Below are 27,320 nucleotides of genomic sequence, written 5' to 3'. Positions count from 1 at the left end.
TCAGTTGCGGCCCGTTCCACAAAGCGGTCTTGGTGGTACGGCTATCGTAAGCCTATGTTAAAGTATGGGAGTTACGATCACCTTAACGCTAAGATCGCTTTTTGGAACGGGCCGCAGGTAGTAACGTGTATGCTTAGATTAGAAGTGTTCACTGACACAACGAAATACTTCCCGCAAATGTAATTTAGCGCTGTGACTATTTAGTACTGTGTAGTTTCATCATTAACTGGTATGTTTTGCCCTGCGTAGATCAGTCTCCCTGCTGTGTGTGTTGTAGAGTCCCCCGTCAGTAAACCCATCCTGTAAGGCGAATGTCCCAACCATCTCCTCACTATTGGACCATAGATCAGACGAGCTGGTCTGCCACTAAATATAGCTTCCCATGCATACATTCTTCATAGAATCATTTCAGAACGTTATTACTCAGTGTTGACTGACTTCATCCACAAGAAACAATATGGTATAGATACGTCTGATATTTCTCTGGTTCAGCATAGGAGGTTTAAAGCGAATTATGTACGGATCTGATTGTTCTTATAATGTCATTGGTCTTTGAGGTTCAAGGAGGAGTACAAGTAATCAGTTCATGTAGGAGATAGTTAGTTTTGGGATTGGTATTGAATTATTTGACCAAGCTCCGTATCAGAACTTCTCCAATTCAGACAACCCCGTGAAAGAGTACATTAATCAAGATGAAGAAATCGGGACGTTGTTGACTGAAGCGATGACGTTTATGGGAGCAGCTCCTCTTAATGCACAACCAGAGTAGCATATATTCCCAGAACTGTAAGGGAGAATTTGGTTGGAACCTTTCCCATCACATTGCAGCAGATAGTGGGAGTCTGCAAGTCATCGTTTTGCAACATTTGGGACAAGGGGGAGATAATCCGAGCAGATTGTGTTGACCACGGATGTTTGTTTCAGGAATGAAGAGAGTGGCCAATTCTACAATTAGAGAAGAAGGTTTCATTCCCAATCGAGGCTCGAAAGACAAAGAAAGTAATGCCGCATGTACATCAAGGCATGATAAAAGGATTAATTAGAAATAAATCATTAGTGTTTAGGTCAATTGTTATGCAAATTAACCAACTTAAACGGCATGCATGAGTTGCCTCTGTTCAGATGGGTCTTACCGAAGGTTTTCATGTTCTTCCTTTAAGATATGTCGGCTCTTCTATTCGGCTTCATTCTCTTCTAAATGCATGGTATTTTAACAAAGGAAAAGGGTGGAATACCTATTTTTTCCCTTCAGCGATTGACAAAAATACTCCATGATCAGTGGTGGAAGATGTGAACAATGCAGATAAGATCCACCCAAGGCGTCTGAATCTGTCTAAGTATTGCGGCTTAAATTCCACCAATACCAGTACCCCATCATGTACGTCTCGACACTTTAAGTGAATCAGGGGCGGTCGGGTAACCTAGTGGTATAAGCGTCCGCTCGTCACGCCGAAAACCCGGGTTCGATTCCCGTAATGGGTACAATATGTGAAGCCCATTTTCTGGTGTCCCCCGCCGTGATATTGTTGGAATATTGCTAAAAGAGGCGTAAAACTATACTCACTCACACTCACTAATCAGTGCATTGCTTTGGCTTCTCGCATTTGGAAAGGAATATTCTTTCTCCATTGTTCTGAAAGCATTAATCTGGACAGTGATAAATGGTTCAGGTGTTGTTGTGCTTGATTCCATATATCGCCAGTTGTCTTCAACTATTATGACCTTTCCACAAATGCATTTACTTCATATCATTTGTCATTATGACCGACATGGACCATGCTCAGAGAATCGTGAATTATCTCCCTTGGTCTTATGACATTTATGTGGGCGCTGCTAACATATTTGAACTCACCAAGATAAAGTTCTTTTGAAACGACATTCTTATATTTAATGTACATGTTACAACTTCTATATGGTATGCCCACTGCCCAAATTCGGGCAACGTATTTTGTAAATGCCACTCTCTTCCTTATTTTGTAGGGCTGTTTATGTCTTCAAAACGTCACTAAATATTTTCTTCGAAATCCTTTGTACTATATACCTTTGCGCCCAGCTGAAGTATCTACCTATAATCGGATATGGCATAGGGCACATGCCCCTTACACGCGAGGATGAACCAGCAATAATGGATTGACTTCTCTAATGTGTATCAAGTGTGTGTATCATTCTCTTCCACAGCTAACTATATTTCTGTGCATGGTTTGAGAACGTATGGACATTTTTAAATAATTTTAGATTGCATGTTACAAAACGAAAAGACAGGCCGATTTCTTACCTCTGTGCATGTTTATTCGTCTCTAAGCAGGACGTAATGGTAATATGTGTCATCACTAACGGATATGACAATGTGCATGTGAAAACAGAACCTTGGCGAAACGACATATTGACCTATGTTAGGTAGGACCCGATTGTTGCATGTGGTATATGTAACATAGATATAATCTTAAATAATAAATGTCAACACTAAAATGTCAATTTGACTTCAGTGTAAAATTTATATTCACTAATGATCTACAAGACACCTGTCAGGCCCACCGAGTGCGAGTTTAGCGAACAATGTAAGGAAGCCACATAAAGTGCCATGCAAGGAAAGAATTAATTGAAAGTAAAGTCGCGAACACGTTGGAAAAATGGAGGAGTATTTTCTTACACAGTGCTATTTCATAAGGTGACAATTGTATTGATACATATTTCTAGCAATAACAAATCTTTGGGAATTATGCCAACACGCCAGGATAGTCCAGGACAATGCTTGCCCCCAGGGTAGAAAAGAGACGAAATCTAACGGAGCACTGTTCAAACATTCGCCGACGCTATACCACTAAGACTGTTTGGTTATGCCTTCATTGTTGTGTACCTGTAGGAAATTGAAAAGCGTTAAGTGAAGCGGGAGGGTTGCAAAGGTATAGAACGTTGATGTGAGTGTTAGAGAGTGGAAACACTTGGTCTCATCTACGTTCGTTGGTTACCCTACCTCAGAGGTTTCGAAGTTGCTGGGTTGAGAATAATCATAGGCTTGAGAAGGCACTCTCATAAGAACCTCATGACCTTATTTTAACTAGCTCATCCGTCATAAAACTTCATAACCTAAGATGTAATAACAGGTTTAACCTTATTGAAGTGCATTGCTTTATTGTGCTGTCATTGACACATCATACTATCTTGCCTCTGTGTCCTGCTCGATCGTATCCTAGACCTAAGGATGCCCTGTTGATGGTCTGTGGAGTTCATTCATAGACGCTGCCGATTGAATTAAATCTATCTTTCATCCACTCTCTTACTATTGATATCATTGCTTTACTGTCGTATTCTTCAACCCAGTGTTTTGAAGTAGAGATTCGTAGGGTCCGTAAACATTACCATCAAATAAGATGAAATGACAATGTGGTCTCTTGATGCCCATTCCGTTTGTGGAATGAGGAGATATAATCTCACTTTTCATCTCTGTTTGGCCTGAGATCCAGTTAACTGAGACATAATATGCTCAAGAGGGTGTGATAGGATTGTAAATAGGGCGACGATGTTAGAAACATTATGCGTTCCGGTAAACAGCATCTGGGATTCAGCTAGACCGGACATCAACGAACTATGAGGGACATCTGAAAACGTCTTAATCTCACATTAGTTTGTTTTTCTTTCATTAATCTATTTCTTCATCATTCGTTATGTACTCTTAAAATATGATTGTTCATTTAATATAGTTTTTCATTTAGGTATATATTTATTCATTCATTTCGGTTTATTTATTTAAACTGAGATGGTTATTTGGAGCCTGTGATTTATACTTGTAACACTGGGAAATACCTGCAACCACTGCATATTTTACAGCATGTCTCTACTTATGCATCTGATTTGAGTCACTAATTTGGTTAATTAATCAGTGATATGACTGTTTAATATTTTACATTATTTAACAGGACCACAGCATCCAGGAAGCACTGTTTCTGTTCTTCTGTAAGATAGGTTAAGATTAAATGACAGCAAGTTTTCCAGTGCACCAATGTGAAACTACTTATTGCACCTATACAACCAGGTGATTACCTCGGCACAGTCCAAGATAGGTGCGGTGAACGACTTGCTTCCAACCATCAGATTCCAAAGAACAACAGTTTGTTCTTCTGTTTCAGAAATTCCAAAGCCAACAACAACATCAAAGCCGAAAAAGACGGGTAGGTTTTCATTTAACACTTATTTTTGAATCTCAAGTATCCGTTGGATGAGACAGAAACTCATACATCAATCTTTTTGTGCGTTTGGTTTTTGACTGAATGCTTTTTCTTTTAAGTTTTAACGCTTACGACTAAACTTAGGACGCACCCCGTCGCTTGATCGTTTTTGTGAATATATACCTCCTCTACTCTCTGGCAGGCTAACGATAAAATGTCAGAAATGTTCATCACAGTCTGACAGAACGAGGCGGATATGCAGCAATAACACGTAAAAAGGATGGTCTTTGAATCGTGTAAATGTTTAAGATAGACTCGTGCGCCATGATAAAAGTTTAAGAATCTAAAAACCACAAGTTAATCCCTAATCAAACTCCTCATAAATGAACCCGATACGGGTGAATAGGAAGGGATAGGCAGTAGCAGAATGAAGCTTAAGCTCCGGGTCCCCCACTAGATTCACAAACAGGTCCTTTGAGGATCGGGAACTTTGGATACCTTGTGAAGGAGGCTTGAGTCGTGGTGTCCGACTGGACAAACATTTCTTGCCGGGCACTGTTTCCCTGCACAAAGATAAGGGACAAAGGACATGTCACGGATGGCGAGAGGTGCTATTACCATCAACCAACGTCTTCAACACAAGGCGCGTTTCCTCGTAAATTGTTCCCAGGTAGCCATTCAACGACCCACAAAGACAGACAAGTACCCGTTACACGATAGCGAAAACCTTCCAGGAAAGCTTCACTTTGCTACTTCAAACCTGTTGCTGAATTTGGTCCTTGATCTTGTCACACAACCATAGTTTAACGGCCGAACAATTTGTCTCAATTCACAAAATATTGGTGTTAAAATTTGATGAAGATAATAATGAAGATAAATTGTAAAGCATATTCTTTTAACGAGTGAGGGAACACATGACGTCAATTCAGAAGTAAACGTTAAAGTTGTTTATTGATTTCAAAATATCTAATAAGAGCCCAAGACCAAAGACTCTGACCCTGGTATTATATTGGCACCCTCTTATCCCGAACCTGCTTAAGTTATACAATGAACCACAGAGCTTCGAGTTAACGAGGCTCCATTGTTGTTCAGTGGCGCTGGACTTGAAATTGAAACCCAAATTGTTTCGCTGAAACATAATACATCATAATATAAAGCACAAAACATGTTCAAATTACCTGTTTGTTTGGATGTAATGTGGTATAGCGATATAACGATTTAACATGATTTAAACCCCAAATACGACCGACCGTACATGAACAGTCTTATTGAAGGATTATACACATCGGAATATTGCCATGCGGCCTTCTTTTCGTATTCCGGAGGAAGCAGATGTTGCGTCAATCTCTCCACAATGTCAGACATTCTTTACTCAATGGGAATAATTGTCGCTCCAAGGATCTCATTCATGTCCTTTTTCCACCAGAAATATCAGCCGAAACTATTTTTTCCCATAGCCATCAGATCCTTGATCTTGCCTTCTTTCAACAGAACTAGGAGAATTACGATTTCTTTGGCTTTACATTCTTTTGCGTTTTTTGTCATATGTCAACCTTTGACTGGCATGCAGCCCTGTTTTCAGGGTTCACGAACCACGTCTGAATCCCCCCACCAAGACGATCTCTGATGAGAGAACTGTAGAACTCACAGTTTTCTATTCAAACCCATCAAAATAATACAAATATTCAATATTTGCTGCACATAAAAGTGATAAGAACGTGTTTGTTCTCAAATATCTTTCTGAAAAAAAGGCATATTGAAGTCGATATCTTAAGACGTCTGGTTCATACTTCATAAAGCCATAAATCATGGTCTATATACTTCTAAAATGTCAGACCCGTTAAGATCCGGGGTAGAATAGGTCTTCAGCAATCCATGCTTGCCATAAAAGGCGACCATGCTTGCCGTAAGAGGCGACTAACGGGATCGGGTAGTCAGGCTCGCTGACTTGATTGATGTATGTCATCGTATCCATCGATGCTCATGATGTCAATGACTGGATTGTCAGGTCCAGACTCGATTATTTACAGGCCGCCGTCATATAGCTGGACTATTGCTGAGTGCGGCGTTAAACAACAAACAAACAAACAAATCTATAATGTTAATCACAGTGTCATGATTGTCAGTTTGTCATTTGCATCTTCGAATCTTTAAATCTGCCTTATTTATTGCTGAGGCCTTATATCCCTTTGTTTTGTAAAACAAAGCTCCTGGCGACGCGAAACGACATTTACTTACTCATTTCAACCGAGGATGGTTAAGTTAACCTCTGTAAATCCTATGATTACTGTCTGCGACGCAAACCCGCTGTCTTGCCTCCCTTTCTTGACTGCGTCATAAACCATGTCCCCCATTACCTCTCAGTTGGCTTATCTCATTGACCTAAGACCTGTGCAGATCCGGGGTAGAATAGGTCTTCAGCAACCCATGCTTGCCGTAAAAGGCGACTATGATTGTCGTAAGAGGCGACTAACGGGTGGTCAGGCTCGCTGACATGGTTGATGCATGTCATCGAATCCCAATTGCGTAGATCGATGTTCATGATGTCAATCACTGGATTGTCTGGTCCAGACTCGATTATTTGCAGACTGATGTCATATAGCTGGAATATTGCTGAGTGTGGCGTTAAACAACAAACAAACAAACAAACAAACATTGGCCTTAAGTTACCAACAGTCATCCCTTAAAAGGAAGAATTGCTGCAACCTAACACCATTTCATTCGTTCTCTAGCACGTAATTGATGAGGTAAGGTGGGGTAGCCTAGTAGTTAAAACGTTCGTTCGTCAAGCCGAAGGCCCGGGTCCGATTCCCCACATGGGTACAATGTGTGAAGCCCATTTCTGGTGTCGCCCGCCGTGATGGTGCAGGGATATTGCCAAAGGCGGCGTAAAACCATACTCACTCACTCACTCACTCACTCACTCACTCATTTTATCAGAAGTGATGATATGAGTGATGTTGTTTCGGTCACGTAATTGCTGACTACAGCATTTAACAATTTTCACTCACATCTTAAGTGACATAAAGTTTACACTTGGCCTAAAACTAAACAGTCATCATACTCCCATGGAGATCCCGACTATTTTCACTTTATCCATAACTCATAAATTGCTTACAAGGAGCTACACTAGCATCAAGCCGTTTGGCTGTATTCAGGAGGCTGGCGACCTAATCTGCCAATTTACTAACTAACTAGGGGGCACAGGTGGCCCAGTCGTCCAAGGCGATTCGCTGTGTAGAGTGGCGTCCCTTGGGCACGGCAGAAACCTATGATTGTGGGTTCGAATCCCAGTTCGCCCCGATCATGTTTCTAGGTTTGTCAGCACCATTGCCGTGTTCGTGGGTTTCACCGAAATGGTAAATGTCTGAGACCTGCATCACATCTGGCTTTCCTCCCACATTAAGTGACACGCCGCGATATAACTGGAATACTGTCAAAAGCGCGTTTCAACCCAACTCACTCACTAACTTTATAAACGTGTCGTCCACCGAGTGGCCCTACCTGTAACGTGCTCCCCTAAATGTCACGTTCCGATTTCACACATAATAAAACAAGAAATTGAGCTTATAGGCATTGTAAGAGGCGTCGGGGTGTGTACAAAGTTTATGGTCACTGTGCATGACCGGCCGGATAACATCTTGACAGATTGAAATCGTTCAGGACGTTATGGGGGTCGCTGCACGCGTGAAACGTGATGGTATCGATAGGGTGGGGACTTCTTGTAGGTTCCGAGACCCACCGCGCTAAATCCGATCGGTACTTTGACGATGCTGGGGAAAGTCCTGATTTTGAAAGGAAAGCCATTTCCGGAGATAGGTGTTGAAGAGAATCTGCGCATCGGTTGTCAGTTGGGATAATGTGTTTTAGTGGAGAAACTGCTTTCGTCTCCCCACATTGACAGAACACATTTAACTCGGGTCTGATAAACGTGAAGCAGACAACGGGGATTATTTGTCCGTGGTTGAACCCACCCGACGGGGATCTACTGTCGGCAACGTAGGCACGGGGACTGCCTTGGCAAGATGTTGACATATAGGCAAAAACGAATTTATCACAGAGGGTAAAGCGCGTATAAGACGGCTGTGCAAGGAGGATATCGTATATTACATACCAACGTGTGATTGGGTACGGTAGAAGAAACACACATGTGTAACAGGTATTCTCCGGTATCTGTCAGTGGTTGAATTGAATGTTATTCGAAGTTCGGCTTAATCGAATTGTTAGGTGAGGTGAAATGGGGTTTTCGCGTCCAAGATTATTTGCACTTATATAGCGACGTGTATGTGTGTGTATGTCTCCGCTTTTACGAGTGCGGACTGATGCCGATTTTATAGTGCTTGGCCCTGAGACACCATGCCGCAGTTCAACATAATACCCCACTCAGACACAGAATACTGACTCCGTTGTTTTAGCCCCTAAATGCCGAGCGCCGGAGAGGGTACCAACAAGTACCATCTATAACATCTTTTGGTATGACGCGGCCGGGGATCGAACCCCGGACCTCCCGTTCTCCGGGCGGACGATCTACCACTAGACCACGGAGGCGGTCAACCGAATTGTTAAACCAACCGCCGTGTTTGTACATTACGCAGACCTACGATGAAGTACGGTCTTGAGAAAATTAAGAAGGGTAATAAATTTAAACTAAATGTGCCCTCCATCGCAACGTCTTTTGAAAAACTCATATTTCACCGGCCCGTCCCTAAATCTTAGCTTTACGCATATGGTAAGTTTTATGTAGCATTACGGAAGTCCTACGATCATCATAAAGTCATCTCAACTCTACAGTTGTCAATTCTCATTAGACAAGATAAACTTCAACTCTACGAAAGGTATTTTTAATGCGCACATACGCAACTGGGTGCTATATTTCTATTGCGACGGAAAACACGACAGTTTAACTGAAACCCTGACCACAGAACGTGGTGAAATATGCCATCGTACGCCTGACACTCAATAGTACACACATCGTCAAGATAACCCCATGTGTTAATTCTAAAGCAACATTACCTTTCCCGTAATTCAATCACAAATACGATTTCAAATATTTTGAAATTACAACTTGTGGGTTGTCCCAGTGCGGCCGCCTCCACCAATGAGAACACGGGGAAAGAACTGTTTCAACACATGTGCGTAACCCTTCGCTAGTTACAGAAAGGCTAATCCAAGGTGGATTGGGGGACCGCACGAACGCCGGTTATATCACGTGCGGAGGAGATCAAAAGATCACTTTGGTAGCACCTGGTTCGGACACAGCACGAGAAACACAATTAACAGACCCGCGCGGTGTACACGCTCGCTGAACAAAAGCCCGTGTACCAGCAAACTATGCGTGTTATGCGCGACGTTTTTAACGCTCAAGTTCACAGTAGGCAGTGATTTGAAAGTTTTGAAGTTGAATTAACACTTCGGGAATATTTCGCTTTGTCTGTGATCGTATCATGCTCTCGGTGCGCTTACAGAACCATGAGGGAAGTAACAATCTTTGTTTAAAATATCCGACAACGTCAATACACGGCCCGTTTGCGTTGACTTAGGTAATGCCTTTGCCTGAAGACGAGTTACCCGGGGCGCACTTGATTCCGTCATGACGTTTAGACTTCTGTAAACCATTTTCTTTGAATTTTAGATTGGAAGACCGATTTAGGGAGAATTATGACGCATTCTAGACCTTGGTAACCCAATTGACGTAAACTCCATGTTTTTCTTGCAAACCCTATGGTATTACAGCATTTTTTAATTCACCTTGACGTCTTCAATGTGAGTATGTTGTGGGTGTTCGTCCGTCGTTCACCCGTTCTCCGTTAGCACCAAACTTAAATAACTATTACCTTTTCAAATTGCATGTTCTACACATCACTAGCTTCCACGAAGTGCACTTTTCAATTTCTGATTATATATTCACCTGACACCTTCCCCACCAGGTAAATCCAACAGTTAATACTCTTTGGTAGGATATTTTGTGAATATATAGATGGCCAAAGTTAAAAATGACAATCACCACAGGAAATCATTATATATCTGTGTGTATTTGCATAATTTATGAAATATTTTATATGAAGAAAACACAAAATACAATGTTGGAATCACTTTTGATTTGTATGAATATATCATGAAGTGACATCCCGTCATTTAAATGCAAAAATTTGAATTTCATTAAACTGCATTAAAAATTGAAATGGTAAATAAAAAGTGTATGAAAGCTAAGGTAAGGACATACTACCTGTCACATGAGTAGCATGCAATTTGTGTTACCTTTAAAACATCTCATTATACAGAAAGATTCGTCTTCGACGTGACACTGTTGATCACCGTAAACCGCAGTGTTAAAAAATTCTTAATCCAGTTTGCTCAATTAGTATATTGGGCATTATGTCTTTTATGTAAAATAACTAATTTGGCACATCCTCACGCCTTAATAAATATATTCTGAATAAATGTGAGCTCCAGGACCTGTGGTAACTTGAAAGAAAATTTAAATTCAGTTCCGACCTTACCGCGTGTCTTTCATACATTTGTTAGATACTATTTACGTTAAATGTTTCAAAATTAGTATTTTGTATGAGTTTTTATGTTGGTTGTATTATTACATTTCAGTAAATAAACAATCGTCCGAATGCCGGAAATGCAAGAAAAGAAGTCGGAGACTCAACATGAAAAAATTCTGTCGTCGGGACTTCGGTGAGTACATTTACCTCCCACGGTAGTGTAACGTCCTATTATCACTGATCACTTTGAAGTGTGTTGCCTCCATTTATGTCACATGATAGGGGGGATAACTCTAACCTGAATTAAATCCTAATTTAAACTGGGAAATCCCTAAATGTGCGGACTTATCTCGGGCTTTGTGTGTAGGTGTGTTCACCTACCTTATAAAATCTGTTTTGACGGAAATCATCCATTTTCTCGTCTCTGGAATATGATATGTCAACAGATATATCGATAGTTGTATATTTATGCTGAGATTATATCTCCGTGTCGTGTATGCCCCGTCAGGTCGAGCGAACCGGGATCCTTGGTCACCCACCCTGAACACTCTTATTAGATAGATGTTTGCTCTGGTGAACATACGAAATATTCTGTTGCGTGGGTCGTTGGGGTGGGAAGGCGTGGTGGTGGCGTTCTGTTTCGGTGGTCGGTGGGGTGGGGTGGGGAGTCGTGATGGTGAGGTGGGATTCTGTTGCGTGGGTCGCTGGGGTGGGGAGTCGTGGGGTGGGGTTCTGTTGTGTGGGTCGTAATAGTGGGGTGGGGTTCTGTTGCGTGGGTCGTGGTTGTGGGGTGGGGTTCTGTTGCGTGGGTCGTGGTTGTGGGGTGGGGTTCTGTTGCGTGGGTCGTGGTTGTGGGGTGTTGTTCTGTTGCGTGGGTCGTGGTTGTGGAGTGGGTTTCTGTTGCGTGGGTCGTAATAGTGGGGTGGGGTTCTGTTGCGTGGGTCGTGGTTGTGGGGTGTTGTTCTGTTGCGTGGGTCGTGGTTGTGGGGTGGGGTTGTGTTGCGTGGGTCGTGGTTGTGGGGTGGGGAATCATACTGGTACTTTAACTGGCAATTAACTAAAGCTTTCAAAACGTTTTTGATTGACATATGGAGTACATTTCCAAATATGACGCACCAGTGACCAAAATGATGTCAGATGCATTTCCCTGCTTTGACTTTGACCACGTGTTCCCGTGTTGACTATGATTAACACTTGACTTGCATTTGCATGTGTTTGTGACGGGAGCCACCGGTGAGGCAGGATACGCTCACCTTGTAGCGAACACCTAGTATCATCACCATTTGATAGTGATTCATTAACACATGATATAGTCAGAATTGTACAAAAGATTCTGCTTCTAGCAGGGATATCTAATGATAACAGTAACGGTTTTGTCGCATAAACAGCAAACATTCCATTATTTTCATTATCTCATATCATCGTCGCCACAGTTGCTACTCTACAACTGAGGGCGTATTTCAACATTGCCGGAGTAGTAATGGGCGTGCAGGAGGTAGGTGTTAGCAGACGACATAAAAAAATGGGCGGGAAACAAAGGTTTAATCTCCAGAAGATCTGTGTGCTGTGTCTGGTATCAGTATTCAGCAAACACCCTTCAAGGTGTCGTCGCCAATTGAATCTGTCAATGTTTGAAACTCATAGACAGTGGAATAATCCTTTGCCGCTTACATCAATCTCTGATATCACTATTAGTCAAAACAGTTGTTGATATCTCGTATGGCGGCCTAATCTGACCTGACAACGTCTGTGCGTCTGCCTCCGGTTTGTGTGTTTTCACGCCTTTCGTATCACCCAAAGCAGGCAGAGACGGGATAAATAGCTGGCTCTTCCAACTAGGATTAGGCCTGTCATAACAGGGTTTCATCTCGCCTACTGCTTGTGGGGAAGCGATGTTGAAGTTGTTAATTGTTCAACAAAATTGTCAGGCTGTACTTCAATGGTCACTGTCAGATCGCATTAGCTGCCTCGCTGGGTTATCGCCTTGTGCATGCATGAGTGTGCCTCCACCGGCTATCTGTCTACCTGTAGGTATCAGAGTGTGCCCGAACAGCTATCTGTCTACCTGTAGGTATCAGAGTGTGCCTCCACCGGCTATCTGTCTACCCGTAGGTATCAGAGTGTGCCCGAACAGCTATCTGTCTACCTGTAGGTATCAGAGTGTGCCTCCACCGGCTATCTGTCTACCTGTAGGTATCAGAGTGTGCCCGAACAGCTATCTATCTACCTGTAGGTATCAGAGTGTGCCTCCACCGGCTATCTGTCTACCTGTAGGTATCAGAGTGTGCCCGAACAGCTATCTGTCTACCTGTAGGTATCAGAGTGTGCCCGAACAGCTATCTGTCTACCTGTAGGTATCAGAGTGTGCCCGAACAGCTATATGTCTACCTGTAGGTATCAGAGTGTGCCACCACCGGTTATTTGTCTACCTGTAGGTATCAGAGTTTGCCTCCACCGGCTATCTGTCTACCTGTAGGTATCAGAGTGTGCCTCTACCGGCTATCTGTCTACCTGTAGGTATCAGAGTGTGCCTCCACCGGCTATCTGTCTACCTGTAGGTATCAGAGTGTGCCCGAACAGCTATCTGTCTACCTGTAGGTATCAGAGTGTGCATCAACCGGCTATCTGTCTACCTGTAGGTATCAGAGTGTGCCTCCACCGGCTATCTGTCTACCTGTAGGTATCAGAGTGTGCCCGAACAGCTATCTGTCTACCTGTAGGTATCAGAGTGTGCCTCCACCGGCTATCTGTCTACCTGTAGGTATCAGAGTGTGCCCGAACAGCTATCTGTCTACCTGTAGGTATCAGAGTGTGCCTCCACCGGCTTTCTATCTACCTGTAGGTATCAGGGTGTGCCTCCACCGGCTTTCTATCTACCTGTAGGTATCAGGGTGTGCCTCCACCGGCTTTCTATCTACCTGTAGGTATCAGAGTGTACCAGCTATCTATCTACCTTTAGGTACCAGAGTGTACCAGCTATCTATCTACCTGTAGGTATCAGAGTGTACCAGCTATCTATCTACCTTTAGGTACCAGAGGGTACCAGCTATCTATCTACCTGTAGGTATCAGAGTGTACCAGAAATCTTTCTACCTTTAGGTACCAGAGTGTACCAGCTGTCTATCTACTTTTAGGTACCAGAGTGTACCAGCTATCTATCTACCTGTAGGTATCAGAGTGTACCAGCTATCTATCTACCTTTAGGTACCAGAGGGTACCAGCTATCTATCTACCTGTAGGTATCAGAGTGTACCAGAAATCTTTCTACCTGTAGGTACCAGAGTGTACCAGCTGTCTATCTACTTTTAGGTACCAGAGTGTACCAGCTGTCTATCTACTTTTAGGTACCAGAGTGTACCAGCTATCTATCTACCTGTAGGTATCAGAGTGTACCAGCTATCTATCTACCTTTAGGTACCAGCTATCTATCTACCTGTAGGTATCAGAGTGTACCAGAAATCTTTCTACCTGTAGGTACAAGAGTGTACCAGCTGTCTATCTACTTTTAGGTACCAGAGTGTACAAGCTATCTATCTACCTGTAGGTATCAGAGTGTACAAGCTATCTATCTACCTTTAGGTCCCAGAGTGTACCAGCAATCTTTATACCTGTAGGTACCAGAGTGTACCAGCTATCTATCTTACCTGTAGGTATCAGAGTGTACCAGCTATCTATCTATCTGTAGGCACCAGAGTGTACCAGCTTTCTATCTACCTGTAGGCACCAGAGTGTACCAGCTAACTGTCTACCTGTAGGTATCAGAGTGTACCAGCTATCTGTCTACCTCTAGGCACCAAAGTGGGCTGGAATATTGGTTACTGCGGAATAAAACAGCATTTACGCATATGTTTTTGAGAATGGCGTTTCAGAGTAAGGCCATGCTTTAGGCTTAGCTGAGCCGTCGATAATAGGACAAAACCAATGATCTCCTTGGGGAGAGTTCCATACTGAAGTCAACAATGTACCGGAGACATACGGAGAGACGCTGTCGAGAGCGTACACACTCAGCGATATCGCCCTGTACGCTCTGATGGGTCAGGTTCTGTTCAATATTGCCTTTGATACCAGTAACACTTCTATTATATTGCATCAATCTACCAGTCCGTGGTGCTTTAATTCTTCAGTATCATCAACATATCTTGATTACTATCCAATGAGTCATTGTTCACGATCTTCTGTTATTTTAATTCTACAACGCGCTGGCGTCATTGCAATAGCATGTCACTGGCCTGCCTGCTATGTAACACTTCAGCTCCAGTTGTTGACTTGATACAACCGAATTCTTATTCCCCAGTGCCAGCCCTGTCCTTTCAGACACGATTAGTCGATTCTTCGGCATTTCTGATACATGGATCCAGGCTTGTGATGCTGGATCTGTACATGTAGGAGAACTGTGCCAAGCATTCACAACATTGTTTTCAGACCTTGTTCTGATATAGTGCTCTTTGGATCTGAAAGGATGTTGCTACCGACATTGCTGCTATTACACTGTCGTGATCCCATTCTTTCTGGCTTATATGGGGATTTCAGTGCATATAACTTGGATCAAACATTGACTTTACTTCTTTCAGCCCTTTGTTTGGGTAACACCGTATCGAGCAACACCTATCCCTTGGTGTCACATTGGTTCCAGAACTCAACGTATCGATCAATTCCAACCCCTTGCAATCACATTGGTTCCAGGGCAACTATTTAACATCGTATTCCAAAATATTTTGACATCCTTTGACCTCCCTTACCCTCCCTTCTTCACCAGAAGCCCCCACCCATCCCGTCCCTCGCGTTCTTACCCAGCACACCCTCGATACGCTACAACACGTCAATTGTCTCCTTTATCCAAGGGGCTAAAGTCAAGCAACAGGCATAACATCAAGGACACTCCTCCACGGAACAACGGAGTCGAACCTCCCTAACCACCAGCCCCACCCACACCTCGACCTCTCCCCCACCCACACCTCGACCTCTCCCCCACCCACACCTCGACCTCCCCCACACACACCTCGACCTCTCCCCCACCCACACCTCGACCTCTCCCCCACCCACACTTCCACCCCTCCCCCACCCACACCTCGACCTCCCCCCCAACACGCCTCGACCCCTCCCCCAAACACCTAATCCTCGCAGCCTTTCGCCATTCATTACGTTGTAGTGTTATTCATACCAGACACAATCCTGCCACATCTCTCAGAACCTGCATCCAATGAAGTGTTGCTAAATCTTGAGAGTGGTAATAAGTGTACCTTATGAAAGCGAAACAGAAGAGGCAAAATAATTCCGGGTCTTAACCACGTGCACATGAGAATTCCGCGTGGGGGAGACACAAATACGGTTGAGGTTTCCCCACCAGAAGGTTAGGCCTGTTTCCACCGCCCTTTCAAACATTCGGGGAGGAAGCAAGATAGAAACATGTTTGTAACCAGACCCGGATTCCCAAACATTATTATCATGTTGTACAAGATTGATTGTTTATTGACAATAGGTTACAAGAATTATAACATAAAACAGGCATACTGGGCGTTTGCGCGACATATGTGTTCTCAGCTACGACTAATTATAGAGGATATAAGATAGAGAATGGAATGCTGTTTTGTCATGCAGAATGGGTTTAGGGCTGCAAGATAACCTCAACAACCATTTTCTTTGAGTGTCAATGTGTAGCAATTTGGCCCAATGCCTTGATATGTAGCGGTACTCACAACTTGGTCTGAATAGATTCATGGGCGTCTTAATAGATTTGTAGTTTTTCTACAAATCGCATGTCAATGTGTAATATTAAGTCTATTGTTTCTGATCTGGGGGCACGGGTGGCCCAGTCATCTAAGTCATCTGTGCATCGCCCAAATATGTGTGTCTTATGTCGCTTGTAGTTTAAAAGAACTCATTTTTGTTTCATATAGGTGCTGAATTTGTGCTTTAAGTCGCAAACTAATGTATTCAAATAATTTTATCGATATGGTTAAAACACTTGATGAACTGATCGCTTCCAAGCTTTTCAGTAATGCTCCGTAAAAACCCATTTAAGTCGCAAAAAAGTTTGACCAAGTCGTAAATACAGGTTAGTAGACAGGCGGTGTAACGATCTGTCTTTCAAAATAATGGCTGAAAACTAGAAACTGTGATTTTGGGGTAGTCCCCACACTGCGGTTTCGCCTGCAGTGAATGGGTACCCGGTAGGATTACATGGTAACGTAACTTCACTCCTCAGGGAGTTCAGAATTAAATTTGAGAGCACATCGATCCAGGTAATAATGTAGCGTTTTAAACCTGCTCAATAGATGGGATTGGCGCATTATAAATATTCACATTATTTAGTGTTTCCCGAACCTTAAAATGATTTGGTTTCATTGTAATTGATACAATGCATATTGAACGGCCGTGCAGAGCTAATTTTCTTAATATATGGGTTTGTCTTTTGCAGCCATCCAGGCACAGGTCCTGTCACGTGAAAAGGTCGACGATTGGGTCAAATTTACTATCAACGTCATCAGTTTCTACAAGCGAAGCCAAGGGGAGAGAACTCGCCGTGGAGAAACCTACTTGTGGGTCCCAAGGGACGATCTTAAATGCAAATGTCCGAAGATCCGCTTGAGTCGTCGTTACTTGATTGTAGGGAAGTTGAGGAGGGACGACAACCGCACTGGCTACGTTGTGGATCGTAAAAGCATCGTGATCCGTTGGAAGGACAAGTGGCAGAAGAGGTTGAGAAGATTTGCCAAACACGAGCGACGCGGAAAGTGCCGAAAGTGAAGTCGGAAATAGTGCCGACTTGAATATACCTCGTTTTAACAAACACAAGAATAAAGATCAAGAGATTACAGTACAACGATGAATAGGATGTGATATTTGTTTATCTCAATTGACGGAAATACACAGGGAATATGATATTATGGTTCAGAACGGAAATGACGTCATTTCTGTGTAGGTAGATATGATGAGAATCGGATCTGACCGCCACAATGCTGCATTGTGGGTATAGCTGAGGCAGTAGTGGAGATCGACTCGTGTAGATAGCTTGTTGATTTCTTCATCACAAGATTCATTCAAACTGATCAACGAATCAATATCTGATCAGTGTCACAGAGGACATTGATTGACAGGAACTGATCGCACTATGAACTGACATGAACAAGGAAAACCAAGTCTGAACCATGCTGGTATTTCTACATATCTGTGGTCTATAGCAGTGACGTCATTATGACATATGACATGACGTGGACATGTGTGATGACGTCATCAATAAAGTGTTCTGGAAGCACAAGGAGGCTATCAAGGTAACTGGACATTTGAGAGTTACCACCCTTGTTTTCGACTGACCATATATGTTATTGAGAGACGATATGCCAGGTGACTGGAGCGGAGAGCGTAGTAACCGAAGACATGGTTTCTCAACCACTTTACCTCTAAACGCTGAGGAGGATCATGAGCACTTTTGATGGTGTTGTGAAATTAAATTTATGAATTTAGCGAGCCAATAGTCACGTGATTGTATATTTCTGTTGATTTGACTGGACCGCGAAGCTCGCTGCGAGGCATCCAAGTACGCCGAATCACCGGCCTACATCTCTATTGCCTATGTACATTGCGTATTTGAGGACTATATTTTGTGGATATGTTTAAATATTAATAATATATATATATATATCATGTTGACCTATAGATCTGGTAGATGTGATTGCATAATTTGTCATTGTTCTTTTAGACTTGTTCATGTTCTAGATCATGAAACTGCCACATTAAATCCATTGTCCATTTCAGTCATGTTTTGACATTTGACGTGTTGAAATGTCATACATCGCCAGCTGATAATTTATTCACGCGTCAAGAGATGAAATGTTATTTTATCATGCAAGTAAAATGAAAATTGGAGGTCAACCTGAAATATTTATGTCAGTATAAATATGCCTCATACGAATTATCTCCCTTGTGTAGATAGCCCATAGAACGCCACCGGAAACACTTCGCATTTTCTCACAAAATCAATGCCCCATTTATTAAAACAAGTAACAGCCTTCACATTCCCCTGCGGAAATGTCAGTTTGATTATAAATACTTTGATGTGAAATTGTAATAATGAACGTTGATTGGTATTAAGATTTCATTTTTAACATTTTAGACTTTCATATCAAGCTGTTACACATCAAATCACTCATCGGAAACTCTGTTTACGGTATGATATTATCCTTTAGATGACACCTGTCCCCGGATGTAAAGAGAAGTCATCTTCGTGTTATCTTTGTATGTTAAAGTGCTGTACCCAAATCACATATACAGACATATAACAAAATTATTGAACTTCGGCCATTTCCGTCAATGTAACGGAAACGGCCGAAGTGTTCCGAATGAAGAATGGCGAAGTCTTCCGACGATGTACATCTTCCCCCAATGAGGTGTATGTATTGTGCATCATATTAGTCCTAATAACGGCTCGACATAAGTACATTTCATCAAGTAGCATATTAGATACATTTCCAGACAATTTATTCTGCCACTTCCCTTTTCTGTAAAGATTTACGATGTCGAAAGAATTTGTGTAAATCTATCTGAGCTCGTTTGCATAGTGTCTATAAATGTTGGTAAGAGCTGAAGTATTGAATATTTTACAGTGTACATTCATATTTTTGTAGATTAGGCCGTAGGCCTGTGAAAGTGTATATTTTAATTTAACTAACCTATTGTCATTTTTCACCCACTCTGTGAAGTAGCGTTGAATCAAGTAGACCTCAGTCTGTTGAATCAAGTAGACTTCAGTCTGTTGAATCAAGTAGACCTCAGTCTGTATTCCCCAAGAATAAAGTCAGTATCTCCTACGGTGGGTCAACTAGTCTTCAATTATCTTGCACAAATATATCTCACGATGTCACGGAGTGACACGGGTTTTCACCGACACACGGCCTCCCCACACAGATGTAATCACGGCGTATGCTCCGCATTTGTCTGCTGCTTGAAACAGATAAGTTTAAAATGCCATCCTATTGCTTAAAAAGATAATTACTCTGCCTTGGGCAATATTCGCTAAAAGATAACACTGCTTGCTTTCAGGTAGTAGAATACGGGTATTTTAAGAATACATTTATTTCCCATTTAACATCTCATCGTATTTACGATGCTCACCAAACACTGTTGTATATTATCGGTTAAAATTATCTATTATCGGAATTAATTTGGTTAAAGACTTTATGATTTTAACGTTAGGAACTTTTATTGTGGGGGTCGGTGGAATGCGTTTTGTGTGCGTGTGTTAATTTTAAGAGCGCCCAACCGGGTTCGAATCCCGACATGGGTACAATGTGTGAAGCCCCTTTCTGGTGTCCCCCGTAACGATATTGCTGGAATATTGCTAAAAGCGGCGTAAAACCAAACTCACTCACTCACTCACTCACTCACTTTAGCAAATCACGTATATCTGTTCGCGAAATTTGGAACAAAATAAGTGCCTACATGAGGTGAGAAAGGTTATCGTATTCAACAAAACTCACGATTTCCTCAGCACAATTCAGAGTCATTTAGCAGGATCATTGTTGGATTGTTGTTTAACGCCGCACTCAGCAATATTCCAGCTATATGACGGCGGTCTGTAAATAATCGAGTCTGGACCATACAATCCAGTGATTGACATCATGAGCAACGATCCACGCTAATGGAATACGATGACATGCATCAACCAAGTCAGCGAGTCTGACCACCTGATTCCGTTAGCCGCCTCTGACAAGCATAGTCGACTTTTATGGCAAGCATGGGTTGTTGAAGACCTGTTCTACCCCAGTCGTCTAAGGCGCCGCGATTCGCTGTGCAGAGTTGTGTCCCTTGGGCACGCCAGAAACCTATGATTGTGGGTTCGAATCCCGGATCGCCCAGATTATGTTTCTAGGTTTGTCAGCACCACACCCGTGCTCTTGGGTTTCACCGAAGTGGTAAACGTCTGAAACCTGCATCACTTCGGGCTTTCTCTACCCCGGGTCTTCACGGGTGTCAGGATCATTAGTCCATTTGACACAGAGAGCAATGATTCCGTTTAGGTTCCTACAGATGTTTCACCGTTGACGCCTAAGGGTCGCTTACAATTAATTTTTAATCCATAGCATTTCAACAGTTTCATAACACATTTATGTTTCGATATATTGCACTATGAACAATATGTGAGCTAATCGATAAAACTGACATCCATCATGATGATCACTTGTGTTTCGCGTTTGCTTCTTCTTTCATGAAGTCGGGGGCATTATTATTGAGCTGGGTGTCTCATAAGCCCTTTTGGGGGCACGGGTGGCCCAGTCGTCCAAGGCGCCGCGATTCGCTGTGCATATTGCGTCCCTTGGGCACGCCAGAAACCTATGATTGTGAGTTCGAATCACGGTTCGCCCTGATTATGTTATTAGGTTTGTCAGCACCATGCCCGTGCTCGTGGTAAACTTCTAAGACCAGCCTCACTTGGTGCCACCCCCCCCCCCCCGCACACACACACAATCAGCTGGCTGGCACGGCGTGATATAACTGGAATACTGTTAAAGGCGGCGCTAAAGCCAACTCCCTCACTCCCTCAATGCCATTTTGAGTGCTCTTATACAGTCCCTGGCGTCCCTGATAACGAGAGAGAAAACAAGCGGTAATGCGACTTCAGTGAGTTATGTATTTGGAATGTTGTCGACAGATCTACGTTTCACGGTGTTAAAAGCAATTGTCATTGTTCCTGTACACCATGCAGACAATATAGGAAATGGAACTCGTGTTAAAACATATTTAACCATTTTTTCCGATTGTACAAGCCGTACCCTGGTTGCAAGGGGAAGGCAGTCGTGACGTGCAAAATATTTTGAAGAAGTTTAGGAGTCTGTAAGACTAAGCTAGGCCTTGACAGCCTTTGGTTCGTGGCCTATCTGAGGTGGTTTCATCGCGTAGCCCTATAGACGTGAAGGATACAAAATAAAAGTAGAGAAGCATTTATTATAAAGTGCTAAGGTGAAGATGGGAGTCATATCAACGTCAGGTACAGCGACACGACACACAATCAGCCCTATGTCGTGACGTCGACCGTTATGGCAAATGTCCATTTATCCTGAGATCCTGAATCTCTCTCTCTCTCTCTCTCTCTCTCTCTCTCTCTTTCTCTCTCTCTCTCTCTCTCTCTCTCTCTCTCTCTCTCTCATTATGACCCGCAAACTAAACTACAATTGATGGCACACAGACATCTAAACTACAATTGATGAGATATTTCCAGGATGAGACGTCCCAGGTCCTTCTTGCACCCTTTCTCTGTCTTCATTGAAATATATACTTGAAATAATAGCGACACAGGCATGTAGCTCGCGTTTGACACCATATAATTGAAGCTAGTCTTCAAGGCAGTCTTGTTCAGTCGACACAGGCACGGGAACGAAGAGGGGTTCAAGTTATTCGAGTGCCAATGTTAATGATTCAATTAAAAATATATTTTTCAAAAGCCTATAACACGGTGTCTGTTTATCGTTATCGTTGTGGTATAAAAAAAGACTTGGTGGTATATGCGTTCCAACGCAAGAGAGAATTTCCAAAGTACAGACCTCCCCCCGATAATTACGTCTTTGCGAGATACGGCGAAACTTCCGTGATGTCATGGAATGTTGAGCCTCGTTAACGCATTCATTCTATATGACGTTCTTAAAAGACTTTACAGATATTCATCAGATGAGAACAAAGAAGTGAGTTGGTTTGGTTTTAAGCATCTTTTAACACTATTTTGGCAATTTGAAGGAGGGTTCCGCTATTGATGTGTGTCACATAGTGTACCTGTTATTTGAGTGAGCAAATGTTGTTTTGTGTCCCAGTCCGCAGTATTCCAGTATAATCGAGTGTTGGAACTGGTGGTTTAAATACTTAAACTAAAAAGCCAATCGTTATTCCTAAATCTTTAGGTGAAACGGAAAAAAGTAATGAGACTAATTTCAGGATACTTCAAAGAGTCCTAAGACACCCCAAGACATACCGCGAGTTCTTGTTGAAAAGTCCTTCCCCGTTGCCAACTGTTGCGATCTCACCGAAACACTTTGTTACCCTCATCTTCGTTCCTTCAACACTTCCCGTGTTCATATCTCATCACATGCCTATGCCGCAATCAATTTTTGTCTGCCTATTATTTAAAAAAAAAATCCTATTTCTCTCTTAACAGGCTGATTTGAATGAATACAAATAAATAAAAGTACTTATCGTTCAGGTGCAGATGCATCGCAATGGGTGATAAGCGCAGTGCGCATTGTTTTTACCACGTGCTTGAAATGTACACGTGTTTTTATCTATGAGTGGAATCTTGAATGACAAAAGGCAGAGCGACGTGACAGATGCACGCCATGTCGTTATGTATCACGAGGTTATCTCTCTCTTCGTCCCACTGCTGCCGTGTTTCATTTAGTGATTAAACGAATATAACGACTCATCACTCACGGTGGTAATGTCAATTATAACATGCGCCTTTAGGAAAGCAATTTAACAAACTTCAGCCCTACTGCAGACAGAAAGGAAAGAACGCTCAGAAAAGACGTGATTATAATGGAAAGAAAATATGCTACATATCTGTGAACGTTGTTGAGTTCCCGGCGATATCGCCAAGGCATTTTAAGAGTGAGATTAATTTTTAACTTTTGTATAGATTGATGTTCGCTGGAGAGTTCACTCGTCCAATAAGTCGGTAGCTTCAAGTGCATATCACTGTCATGCTGTAAGTACACGTGTGTGAAAAGCCTATCTGTGCAACGCACTTAAAGGTTCCCACACAGCTTCACGTGGTTGATGACGGAGGCGGGGGGAGGGGGATGTTGATTAGCACTGCAGCCCGCAATATACATGAACTAGCAATGTCAATAATCGAGTCTGGACCAGGCAAACCAGTGACTGATAGCATGAGTAAAGACCCAAGGTATCGGGGTAAGATGACACGCAATCAGCCACGTAACCATCTTCCGAGCGTGAGCACCTTGATTAAAAACATGAAAAGATTTGGAAAATATCTGTTGACAACGAGTTTGCGATGCACATGCTTTGCAAATCCTGCAATCGACCGAACTCTGCATGACAGTTTACGAACCGGATTTCGATTTCGGTTTGCGATTTTGATTGGACTATGCATAAACTCGTTAGTCCAGCCAAAATGTAACTCCATAATCCCAGCCTAGTTCGGCAAGGGTGGAAACTGGACTTTTATAGTCAGTTAACTCACTTGCCTCGGGAAGATGCCACGTAACGGGGGCATCATTTAGTCAAAGTTTTAGAATCTGTTTACAGCCAGCTGTATGTTGCGACCTCGACTGTCTCTGATGATCGGTGCTACTGGTAGGGTTGGACATGGTCGCCCATTTTGCGAACACCTGGTATCATGAATGTATTTTCCTATGAGCTGTACCTTTCTTTTTGTTTGGAGAGACGAATATGAACAGCAATTATCAGTATGGCTCTGCGCAATGAGCCACCCGTTGCCCAGTTTGTTTGGATTTTGTTTGTTTTGTTGTTTTGGTTTTTGGTTTAACGCCGCACTCTGCAATATTCCAGCTATAGGACTTCATTAGCATCGATCTACGCATTTGGGATACCATGACATGCATCAGCCAAGTCAGGGAGCCTGACCATTCGCAACGAAAAGCATGGTTGATGAGGACTAATTCTAACCCGGATCTTCAGGGGGTCGAGTCCCAGTTTTGTCGGCGACGAGGTACCAATACAGCGAACCTGTGTACAAATATCTCCACACAAATAAATAATAAGATGATGTTATGTTGTTCGTATTGTGTAAGTGAAGGTATTGGGTTCTGTTATCCCAAGAGTGACAGCGGTCAGCTTCATGTCAGACACGTGGAATGCAATTCTAGACTTGAAGCGCCAGTGACCAATACGTCCGGTACAATTATTATGATTTGTAGCATGCGTTCGCGTGTTTTGTTCAGCTGAGCAATTGACTTGCCTTTGCATGTGTTTGTGCCAGGTGGCACCGATTTGGCAGGATACACTCACCTCTTCGCAAAGAAATATATAATGATAACACATGCTTATGATATAGTAGGAATGGTACAACGGACTCAGCTTTTCAGGAGAAATAAGGGTTTTGTCGCTGTTGACATACAGCAGCAGGTAGGGATTCAAACTCGAACGAAAATGTATACAAAATGTACACATCATGTTGATGTAAGTAATCAAATGTTTTCCTTGTTCAAATAAGTATTTGTATGTGTGTTGTAATTCGAATTTATGTACGTTATTGCATTATGACCGCCTCCGTGGTCTAGTGGTAGAGCGTCCGCACGGAGTGGGGAAGGTCCGGGGTTCGATTTCCGGCCGCGTCATACCAAAAGACGTTTAAAGATGGTACTTTTTGTTACCCTGTCTGGCGCTCGGCATTAAGGGGCTAAACAAGGACTGGAGTCAGTATACTGTGTCTGAGTGGGGTATTCATGTTTAAACTGTGGCATGGTATCTCAGTAGGCAAGCACAATAAATCGGCATCAGTCCGGACTAGTACAAGCAGACACACACACACGTGTATGCACGTCGCTATATAAGTTCAATAATCTTGGACGCGAAGTTAAGCCCCATTTCACCTCACCTCACCTTTTGTATAAAACAAAAGTGTAAATTGGAATTCGATTTAGATGCAGATGCAAGCACACTCCAATGATGGTGGAAATGGTTTTGATGCTTATGAGTGAGAGGTTTAACGCCGCTTTTAGCAATATTCCAGCACGGCGTGGTACACCAGAGATGGGCTTCACACATTGTACCCATGTCGGTAATCGAACCCGGGTCCTCGGCGTGAGAAGCGAACGCTTTAACCACTAGGCTACCCGACCGCCCCTTTTGATGCTTATATTTACAAGCATCGAACAATGCCCACTTGGCACTAAACGCATAAAGATACCTCAAACCAAATTTGTTTCCAGTTACCAAAATCACTACATTGGGACCTGATCAATCTGTTCACTAAGCTTGTCGAACTACGTTCTTGCAGGCGGAAGGGGAGGAAGTGCTACCTGTAATTATCTCACGTGAAGTATGTTAATTGACGCAAATCGTACAGACGGCTAACTGCGGGAAAGTTGTGGAAAGTAATCCAAACATTACCGTCGGGTGACTTTGGTACCATCAATTGTCTGAATTTGTGTGTCCACGGTGAAGATCTGTCGGTGAATTTAAAAATATGTTAGATAATACAAAGTTAGAATTGTGAAGTCATTATTCCTACTAGTTGGTGTATGCACTCTACATGTCTCAGAATTGAGATTTGGGGAACCTTTCGGCATTTTCATATATACTCTGCCAAAAAAGAAACGCAAAGGTGATTTTAGATGTATTTTTTACATATCATATTATCAGCAACCCATGCTTGCCGTAAATGCGACTATGCTTGTCGTAAGAGGCGACTAACGGGATAGGGTGGTTAGGCTCGCTGACTTGTTTGATGCATGTCATTGTATCCCATTTGATTGGATCGATGCTCATTATGTCAATCACTGGATTGTCTGGTCCAGACTCGATTATTTACAGACCGCCCTCATATAGCTGGAATATTGCTGTGTGTCGCTTTAAACATCAAACAAACAAACATATCATATCACATTAATAATCAACAGACTGTAATCGATAGTTCAAAACTGGTACATATAAATGCCATTGATCCAGGTTCCATATGGAACACATTGAACAGTTGATTTTCAAGCTGAATATTATCTGTTATTAATATCTTGTATTGCCAACATTAGAGCCCAAAACTGACTGGCATCGTCGTCCCATGGAAGCATCGGACCCGAATTATGGCCTTGGGAATGATCCCTCATTCTTCCTGCAGTGCCAGTGCCACATGTCGGAGGACATGCTCGCAGTCGTTTGTCCAGTGCATCCTATTAATGTTCAATTGGCTTTAAATCTAAAGAGCCCTGGATGGCAATGGCAGCACCTGGATGTTGTGATTCCTGAAAAAGTGTCAGTCTTGCCGTATGAAGTCGGGCGTTGTCTTGTTGAAAAATGACGTTCGCGTGTTGCATTATGGGAAGGACGTGTGGCCGAATAGTCTCTTCCGTGCAACGTTGTGCCGTTAAATTCCCCGGTACTTGCTCCAAGTCTTTTCTACCAGTGTAGGAGATGGCTGCCCACATCATCACACCACCACCACCAAATCCGTCAAACTTCCTGTATGCAGTTTCGTGCATAACGTAAACCGCGACGCATGTAAACACAACGTCTACCACCCGCACGGCGAAGCATAAAACGTGAGTCGTCACTAAACCAAACTTGTCTCCTTCGCAGTTGTGGCCATACTCTGTGACATTGAAACCATGGATGTCTCAGCAGGTCCGTCAAAATGACACCTCGAACTGGTCGTCTAGCGAATACCTTCAGCGCGTAAACGGTTCCTCACTGGGCTAAAATCTAACGCAATCCTGGTTTTGCCATAGATGTAGAGGTGGCAGAGGTGGTTCTTTCACGTGACGTGGCCGTATGAACCTGTCCTGTGCTCAAGTAGTGAAACGTGGTCGACCGGATCTGGGAAGGTCCCGTGTTGTCCCGTGTTCCACAGTCTGATAATGGTGCTTGGTGCTACATGGAAAAAACTGGCTACAGCTGAAAATGGTTTGCTGGACTCCTGTTTGCATTCGGCCCGATGACGTTGTTGCGTTGGGTTTCCGTCAGCCGTGGCATGTTTTCGCTG

At 42.9% G+C, this 27,320-nt stretch overlaps 1 protein-coding gene across 4 annotated transcripts in view; it reads left to right on the top strand.

Moving 5' to 3' along the window:
- Nucleotides 1-19,464, top strand: part of LOC124132249 (netrin-1-like) — a 60,137-nt gene extending 40,673 nt beyond the window's left edge. For 2 of the 4 annotated variants that reach the window (XM_046496100.2, XM_046496091.2), the window contains exons 4-7: nt 925-999; nt 4,128-4,169; nt 10,767-10,850; nt 17,076-19,464. In XM_046496100.2, coding sequence (XP_046352056.1) covers nt 925-999; nt 4,128-4,169; nt 10,767-10,850; nt 17,076-17,404 — 530 coding nt within the window. In that variant the 3' untranslated portion in view covers nt 17,405-19,464. The remainder of the gene's footprint in view (nt 1-924; nt 1,000-4,127; nt 4,170-10,766; nt 10,851-17,075) is intronic. The other 2 variants (XM_046496113.2, XM_046496107.2) reach the window with 1 other exon arrangement.
- The last annotated feature ends 7,856 nt before the right edge of the window (nt 19,465-27,320 follow it).

Source organism: Haliotis rufescens, unplaced genomic scaffold (assembly GCF_023055435.1).
Source record: "Haliotis rufescens isolate VD_foot unplaced genomic scaffold, xgHalRufe1.0.p SCAF_20, whole genome shotgun sequence".
Lineage (NCBI taxonomy): Eukaryota > Metazoa > Mollusca > Gastropoda > Lepetellida > Haliotidae > Haliotis > Haliotis rufescens.
The sequence above is the reverse complement of the archived record's forward strand: the minus strand, read 5'-3'. Positions and strand labels throughout refer to the sequence as shown.